We start from the raw sequence: 8,754 nt of genomic DNA on the forward strand, positions 1-8,754 counted from the left end.
GTGGTGAACAGACTCTACCAGTAAAACATAGTGTTAGTATTGTTATTGTGAGTTTGCTTTTAGTTTCACAACCTCTGAGTAGAGAGCCATAGAGCTGATAGTAGGACTGTGAGTGCCTATGCTGAGTACTTTGTCACTTTTCTATTGTGAACACAAACTCAAAGCCTACTTCTCATAATTTAGAAGTGAGATCTAAACCTTGAACTTTTCCTAAACTTGAGTAGTTCTGTTGCTTTAACTTCAACAAACATTCTGACAAACAGTTGACTGGAAACTGAAGAAAGCCCTGAAGGCAGTTTTTTCTCCCAACAACACCCACGAGCTGCAGAGCTGCCAGCACTGGACAAAGTACAATTGTTCAGCTATTTGTCCCAACGCACTCTGAAACATCAGAGTTATTTCTGCCTAGCTAGCCGAGTCTCAGCATGTTGTTGCTGTCTTTACAAGCTGGACGGGAGAAATTGCATTTACCTTTTCTGTAACTAGAAAATCCTGCTGTGAGATCTGAATATGCTGCTGAGTTTTTAAAACCCTCTCCAGGAAGATTATTGAGGTTATCAAGTTATAAAAAGCAAACAAAAGCATTTTCCTAAACTGAGGAGACGTGGAGAGATGTTTGCATCTGCATCCTACTGCTGTGTTCAAAATGGACTCCTGTGAAAACTTTATTCCACTCAAGACAGACCAGTTAAAATCCGGACTATGATGATATGGTGGACATCATCATCATCATCATTACCATCTGACTTCAGACGCACCACCGAAGAGAAGTAGATCCAGCCATCGATTTTACTAAGTACTTTACAAATGAAGTTATATTATTATTTTATTGGAAAAAGGAAAATAATGCTAATTTAAACACAACTAGTCCTGTGAGTGAGTCAAACTGTTGAAAACAGTGAGGACAGTGGTGTCTGCTGAGGAGAAGTGTTTACTTCCCTGAACAAATTTTCCAACCATTTGTTGCACAAGACTCGAAAAACCTTCCCAGTCATTGTCTGATGTCAAGTGAACCTCTCGAGGTCTGTGACACAGTTCACATCGTGCATTCTAGGTTGCATAGCAGCCGTGAATTATGAGTCAATTATTACCACATTACTTTGACACTGAAGAAAATCTAAAAATCAAATTATTTTCAAGCAAGTTTGGAGGTGTTTGTTTTCCATGATTTCTAAAGGAACCAATAGACATTTAATCACAATAGGCATTGGAGAAAATGAAAGTTCACTTGAAACCAATTCAAAAGACCCTAAAACAATCTCTCCCTCTGCATGCCCCTGGGAGGTTGTGGGCTTTGTCCCTCAGAATTCAATATCTTTTATAAAAAAACATACCCTGTAATTTTCTGAATTCAACACCCCAAGATCACATGTAACATTTAATTCTCACTTCCTCATGTTATCTTAATCTTCCTACTACTCCAGCGCATTTCGTTTTTTTATGCTAGAACACAAACACATGCATAAATGTCAAGTGCACCTCGAAGTGCTTCACTGACGTGATCTAATTAAGAGGTGGGTGCAGTGGAAAAAGCTCGGTGGATTGAGACACTGCCCCCTTGTTATCCAGTGTGGCTGATCAGCGGTTGCAGTGGACTCTGACCTACCCAGAAGCCATGTGATTTCCATCAGTGTGAGTATGTAAGAGCGACCGAGGCAGATCTGTCACTAACTTCTATATAAGATGACAGCAAGACGTACTCAACGCCCCCAGGGACAGAAGACGCTTGTGAGTACACGTCCACGTCTAAGACGCAGCCTGTTTTCTTGCAGTATAGTGAGTCATGAACTGACAACATGAGAATCTGTTCCTATTTTCTTTCCATGACCTCAAGTGATAACTCTGTTAAAAACACATCAGGTTTTCCTGTTGCATTTTTGGTAACTGGAGTTTGTTGAACACGCATGAATTAATCACATGGTCACTTGCACATGACATTTTCTGACTTGGTTAGTCACCATCATGAGATCCACGTGGAAAGCCACAACAGGCCAAGAAACAAAGCGTGACAACACATATGGTTTGTTGGATTCCTCAACAACGTGTGAAAGGGATGTGAAAATTGGATCAGCTGCTTGTCACACACCAGTGGCGTCTTCTGGGTGTGAACTGAAACGATGCTGGTTTTAGAGAAGCATTATTTTCCACCTGAGTGATCTCTGACAGAAACACACTTGTCCTTGACTTGACTCGTTACATCAACGAGTGCAGCGCCTGTTGTAAACCTGCCTGTTTGGAACGAGCTGTTTGTTTGACCTGTGGTGATGCTGGTGGCAGCTGCAGCTGGTAAAGTGCCCTGCGGTTATTGAGCCACAGCAAATAAAGACCTGCTGCAGAACTCAGTCCACAGAACCCCAAAGCTGCACCCCCCACTGCTGCACAAAGCAGCACCTGTTTACGCCTGATGTGTTGTTCTGATCTACAGTGTCGTTTACATTAATAAGTCCCAGTTGCCGCTGCTACAGCTGGTCGCCTATTTAATTAAAGTTTCTTAATGCCGAACGTATCGTTTGTTCAAATCGCATCAAATTCAAATCTGCACTTCCTTACACTTTCAACAATACACAAACCAAGTGTGAAGCAGATAAGATGAACACTTCTCCAGATATGTGAGCCACATACAGACAGATTTCTGGAATCAGAAGAGCGATGCGTCTAGAATAATGCTCAGGTTTGTTACTGTAATGTCTCTGGCCTCTCTTGTCCTGCAGGTATGACCAGCAGAGGTGGAAGGATTTGGACGGAGTGTTTTGTCTTCAGAGGTTCATCAGACTGATCCAGCTGCAGCATGGCTCTGCTCGTCCACGTGCTGGCCTGTGCCTTCGGCCTGGGCTCTTGGGTGGCAGTGAACGGCCTGTGGGTGGAACTGCCGCTCATCGTCAACTCTCTCCCTGAGGGCTGGGATCTCCCCTCGTACCTGACGGTCATCATCCAGCTGGCAAACCTGGGACCTCTGCTGGTTACTCTCATGCACAAACTGTGCCCGGGTCGTCTCAAAGAGCATGTGGTCATTTACTCCATCCTCTCCCTTGGTGTTGTGTCCTGCATCCTGCTGGCTTTCTTCTGGGACACGACAACGGTTGTGGCCGGGGAATCGTACAGCACAGCCTTCTTCATCATCACCTTCTTCCTCTCTCTGGTGGACTGCACCTCCTCAGTTACCTTCCTTCCATTCATGATGCAGCTTCCAGCAAAGTATATCACAACGTATTTTATAGGAGAAGGACTGAGTGGTTTCATTCCCGGCGTAGTCGCTCTGGCACAAGGTGTGGGCATCGCCAAGTGTGTCATCTCCAATCAGACTGAGGGAAACCTCACAGACGTGTCGTCCTCACACACTGAGTATCTTCCTCCAAACTTTTCCACCGAGGTGTTTTTCTTCTTCCTAGCAGCCATGATGTCCGTAAGCCTAGCAGCTTTTGTCGCTCTGAACAGACTTCCTCGAACATACGAGCTGTCCACTGAAAACCTCGTGCCAGACACTGAGGCATCTGTCAGCTCCGGCCTGGACAACACCAGAGCAGAGACTGATGGAGTGGGTGTGAAAGGCCAGGATGAGGGTGAAGTCAAGGGCAGGACTCTGCTGGCTGGTCCCAAACACTCCATGTACCAGCTCACCTTCATCTACTCTCTGGTGGTGTTGGTTAATGCTGCCACCAACGGCGTGCTGCCCTCCGTGCAGACGTACTCCTGTATGCCCTACGGAAACCTTGCCTATCACCTGTCGGCTGCTCTGGCATCAGTGGCCAACCCAGTGGCATGCACCATCGCAATGTTCTTCCCAAACAGGTAGAATTTGATGTTGTCTTTTATAGAGTTTTTTAAATTCACAATGAAAAAGGTCATCAAGAGGTCTAAAGGTAATAAATGCATCTTATAAAGTTATCGTCTATCAAGAAAATTCCCTTGTTGTGTTTCTAGTCACTGCAGTTAAGGAAGCGAGCAAAGTCCAGGAAAACAGTAAAAGGGAATTGCATTTTTTACTGGAGAATTCAGATGAGTGAAGTCTCATATTAACTTTGGAACTGGATTTTGGATTATAATGTAGCACAGAACAAGGACCATAGATTTTGTTCTCTTATTGCTTACATAGGAAGGTCATTAAATAATTATCTCATAATGGCCATAAGCAGGAGACAGATATGCTCAAATTGTCTCTAATCATGTTCAGAGAGAAACCGCTGCTGATAACAAACTTCGTGTCCTCAGGTCACTGGTGTTTCTCGGTGTGCTGATGACACTTGGGGCAGGATTTGGCAGCTACAACATGGCCATGGCAGCTATGAGTCCATGTCCGTTGCTGCAGGGTTCTGTGGTGGGAGAGGTGATCATTGTAAGTGAAAGAGGTTGTGTAAGAGCTGTGCAGCTTTATAGGGGAAACACTTGTGGCAAAGTTCAACTGCTTAATAGAAAACCTGATAGTTGAGCAACTCTGCTCTCTACCATAAAAGATGATGAGACTGAGATATCAACACTGTCTAATTTGTTTTTCGGACTCAAATGTTTTTTTCCAGGGCAATCTCTACAGGAACTGCCTAAAATCCACTTTGCTCTTGTGCTCTGACCAGGTGCTGTCGTGGCTCTTCTTCACTGGAACGCTGTCTTACGTCAAAGTAATGGTGGGCGTCATCCTGAGGGACCACAGCCACAGCGCCCTGGTTTGGTGCGGAGCTGCAGCACAGACGGGCTCGCTGGTCGGCTCGGTCACCATGTTTCCGCTGGTGAACGTCTACCGACTGTTTAAGTCGGGAGATTTCTGCAACACCCAATGTCCTTTGTGACTTTAAATCTGGGAATCACGGAGGTGGAGACATACGAGCCACAGTGTATGACGATTTGCAATAAAAAAAAAAGTTTGTATCTGCTTGTATGGTGCCTGTGGAGGAAGTAGCACGGCTCTCAAAAGTCCTCCTGTCACCTCCTCTACGGCTTTCATGTGAATTTTGTCTGTTGCACAAACCACAAACTATTTCTTGACAACCACTCACCAGCCATGTAAGAACCACCAGGCTAGCTGTTACCCTCCATTTCCAGTCTTTATGCTAAGCTAAGCTAACTGACTTAGGAGAGTGATATTGATGTAGAACTGTCTTTGACGTTCCTCTGCATCCGTTTTGTTATGTTGCCTTTTTAAATTTTTATTTAGAGAGGACAGTAAACCTTAATTTACCTCCACCAAGAAAGTTTTGTCTTCACCCGTGTGTGTTGGTTTGTTTGTTGGTTTATTTGTCGGCTGGAGAGAAACTTCCACCAGACTCTGTGGAGGCATGAGGCCCCGAGAACAACCCATTACATTTCGTTGTGGATGCAGATTAAGTTGTAGATCTGGGATTTGTTTCCCCATGTTCTATAACATTGCAACTGAGGCACATTTTCCAATATTTTCATCCATTTGTCAGGGACTAATGCACAGATCACTGATCCTTGCAGGTGATTTTTTTAAGCCATATTTGCAAATATCAGTTATATGTCTCAATGTGATTCAATTAACTATGATGGAAAAACTATAAACGTATTTAAATATAAAACATGCAAAGTTCAACTCTGAAGTCCAGCTCCTTTATTCATTCTCATGCTAAAAGTGCATTGCACCAGCTATGAGGTTCTTTGTCCACTAGATGGCGCAAGCACACCAGTTACTCCACATTCTGCAGGAACTCAAATCTTTACATATAAAATACATGTATTCTGTCAACATGAGAAAATGAAGCGAGCGATTTAATGCTGACAGTTAAACATCTATAACATATTTACCTTCAAACCAAATCATCAGATCATCATGTCAGAATAAAATGAGAAACAGTTTGAGAACACGTTGATGTTTTTTATCGATGTGAATAAAACAGAGTCAGAATTTGGACAGCTACATATGGTGTTATAATACCAACTCCAGCTAAGGAATACAAAAATGGATCAATGTAAAGTAAATGTGCTTTTGTTAAATACAGATGTTTGAATGTGAACGACACAGCACAGTGTAAGATAAGTCCTGCAGTAAATATTAACTTTGTCAAGCTTAAGTGATTCTCATCATGTTTAATTTTTATAATTGTGCTATAATTAATTGTTTTTTAAGTGCTGGAAAGTAACTAGTTTTTCTAGAGGGTCGTACGTTTTCATGGGTAAATATTTTACTTTTCACTTGACATTTATAGTAATCTACAGATTCATGTAACACAAAATATAATATAATAAATTATAATAAATTATGATGTTTAATCATTAAGTGTCCCTGCCGTCCATAAAGTTAGCCTCATCTACAAATTTAGTGACACATGAAGTCAATGATTAAAATCCAATATTAAAATATACATCATTCTGAAATGGGCCACATAAAGTACTTTTGGCACGTTTTAAGTATATTTTAATGCAAATACTTCTTCCACCACTGTAATATTTTGTCATCACACCTGAAAACTGATCTTTATTCACTCCAGATTTTTACTTTTAATTAAAGTGGTAATTGCAACCTTCATAAAGGCAGCATTTATTGCAGGTCCTGCTAAAATGATTGTCCACCCACTGTGATTTATTACTCATGTGTTAGTCCTGCAACAACACCTTTGAAATACAGACTGAACTGTACATTTACGTCATGGGAAAGAATGATAACAATCAAAAAGAAAGAGATAATCGCCATCAGCCACCATCACACGTCCTCTGAGGAGGACGCAGAGACGCTGGTCAACCATGGGAGCTGGAGAGTGTTTTCCCATCAGCAGCTGTTCCTCCTCTCTGCCCCCGTGCCCTTCAGAAGGAGAGCGAGAGGTTCCCTGGCCTGGGTCTGTAGGGAAGCGCAGGGAGGAGGAGGCAGAGTAGGGCTCTAATTACTGATGCTCAACGGGGGCCGATGGCTGTTGCTCCTGCCGCTGGTCATTTGGGAGCTTCCCTGACCCCGACACTGAGTAAAAACAAAAAGATAAGGAAGAGAAAATGGGGCCACAATTAGCCCTACGTAGCCTCCAGGGCCTGGGATCAGTGGAGGACAAGAACAGATGGGACTTTCTCACTTGGATTTGTTGACTCCACATTGCAGTGTGTGTAACAAAAATCACTGCAGTCACTTGCTGATGCAGATTTGAAATATGGGCTCACGTGAAATTATAATCACATTTATTCTTGTCATGAAATCAAAGATCCCAGCGTGAGAGCGTTCATCTGCAGATTGCATGTAAATTCTGTTCTCTTGCCGCCGACATGACCTTGAGTGTTTATGTGTAATCAGAGCGATTTTCTCTAAGCGTCATTAGCTCAACTCCTTGATTGACTCGGGGCTTTTGTGCTGAGACAAAACAAAGCAGCAAAGAAAAGTGTATCATTTTCTTGTGAGTGTCAGATGGTCCCATCGCTGCTCCAGCTGGACAGGAGGGGCTGTGGCCACCTGGATACTGTGTCCCGGTCCTGTGAGATCCTGCAGTCTCCTCTGCCATGTGAAGACTCCACTTACTACGCCACTGAGAGGTCCATCTGCTCAGGACGACACCTCCCAAAGAGCACACGGACCCCCCCGACTCCCCCCCATACACCACCTCACCCCCCCTCCCTCCCTCCCTCCAGCCATTCTCCGTGCCTCTCAGCTAAATGAGCAGTGTGTCAAATGGAAGGAGGATTTACCCTTCCTGTAACTGGATAAGAGAATGAATTCATTGCGCCATGATGCAATGAATGAATGGATCCACCTGCACTCCTGCAGCTCGGCTGCTGAATCGACAGATGTGTCACCTGCGTCTGACTTTGCAAGATCTTCTCCTTGTGGGGCCAGAACGCAGGCTCCTCCGACTGGCATGTTAACATCTGAGAGAGCCAAGTAGAAGCTCGGCCACAGGAAGGAAGGAAGGAAGGAAAACAACTTTTTTTAGGTCAACGATAACAAAACAACACGGAAAGTGTGGAAATTCGCTTGGGTGAACCTGCACACCGACAGATTTTGGCAGCTGATGTGCGAGTGAACAGCTTGTGGGTAAACCAATTGCTGATGCATGCAGACAATCCACAGCTCAGCCGGCACCTCACAGCCCTTCTCCCATCAATTTCCACACACACCTCATTTAATAAATGCTGTCTGTTGATTCAAAATTGGATGTGACAGCCCGATGTCATTTCACTACAGTGTCTTGGAGCAGACAGTGATGCACACAGGCCCACTCCTCGGTTTCCATCAGCAGGTATTGATGTTGCTTTAATGAAGTGCCTAGCACTCCACCCTAGGAAGAGACAAGTCTGTCAGCATATGTAAATGCTTCCTGCCTGTCATTGTTGTGGAGGGTTCAGCATGGGTCAGCATAGATTCCCCCTCTGGGAACCCTTTGTTCTGGGGCCCGACTGTGCCACATGAGGGGACCAATTACAGAGCTGCGCAGCAGGACGGGGGTGCAAACTTGTTACCCTGCTGTAGTGAGCTAATTATTACCTCCATTAATAGCCAGTGCATCATGGAAGGGAAACAAAAGCTGTAGCTTCTTTGAATGCTTATAGCCTCGAAATAAATGGTTTGCATTTCCTGTATACGATAATGATTTCTCTTCTGTGAATTAGTTTATATTAAAAGCACTATTATCACCGTATGAGAAAAGGTCATCTTAATTTTCCGACCATAAATAGCTACTGAACTGCTTAAATCCCAATGGAGCTGCTTTGCATTGTCAATGCAAAGGCAATTTACAGGCTACAGACTGCCAACCACATAACCTTGATGTGGTGTCAAGAAATGATTTATGAAAATGCATCCTGCGCTCCCTGTCCCGAGTGAGACCT

At 43.9% G+C, this 8,754-nt stretch overlaps 1 protein-coding gene across 2 annotated transcripts; it reads left to right on the top strand.

The window, feature by feature from the left end:
- Positions 1-1,432: 1,432 nt before the first annotated feature.
- slc52a3-1 (solute carrier family 52 member 3-1) lies at positions 1,433-5,542 on the top strand. Of its 2 annotated transcripts, none has more exons than XM_020104694.2 (4): positions 1,433-1,728; positions 2,712-3,789; positions 4,210-4,333; positions 4,569-5,542. In XM_020104694.2, exons 2-4 carry the CDS (start codon positions 2,789-2,791, stop codon positions 4,779-4,781), a joined length of 1,338 nt encoding a protein of 445 aa, XP_019960253.2. In that variant the 5' UTR covers positions 1,433-1,728; positions 2,712-2,788; the 3' UTR covers positions 4,782-5,542. The 2 variants fall into 2 exon arrangements, with proteins under 2 accessions (XP_019960253.2, XP_019960252.2); XM_020104693.2 differs by having other exon boundaries at positions 1,434-1,632.
- The last annotated feature ends 3,212 nt before the right edge of the window (positions 5,543-8,754 follow it).

Source organism: Paralichthys olivaceus, chromosome 6, assembly GCF_024713975.1.
Source record: "Paralichthys olivaceus isolate ysfri-2021 chromosome 6, ASM2471397v2, whole genome shotgun sequence".
Classification (NCBI taxonomy): domain Eukaryota; kingdom Metazoa; phylum Chordata; class Actinopteri; order Pleuronectiformes; family Paralichthyidae; genus Paralichthys; species Paralichthys olivaceus.

Excerpts from the sequence above, each read along its gene's own strand:
- slc52a3-1 (XM_020104694.2), top strand. The coding sequence starts at position 2,789 with ATGGCTCTGCTCGTCCACGTGCTGGCCTGTGCCTTCGGCCTGGGCTCT. Across the intron at positions 3,790-4,209 it reads GCAATGTTCTTCCCAAACAG|GTCACTGGTGTTTCTCGGTG; the intron begins GTAGAATTTGAT and ends TCGTGTCCTCAG. Across the intron at positions 4,334-4,568 it reads TGGTGGGAGAGGTGATCATT|GTGCTGTCGTGGCTCTTCTT; the intron begins GTAAGTGAAAGA and ends TGCTCTGACCAG.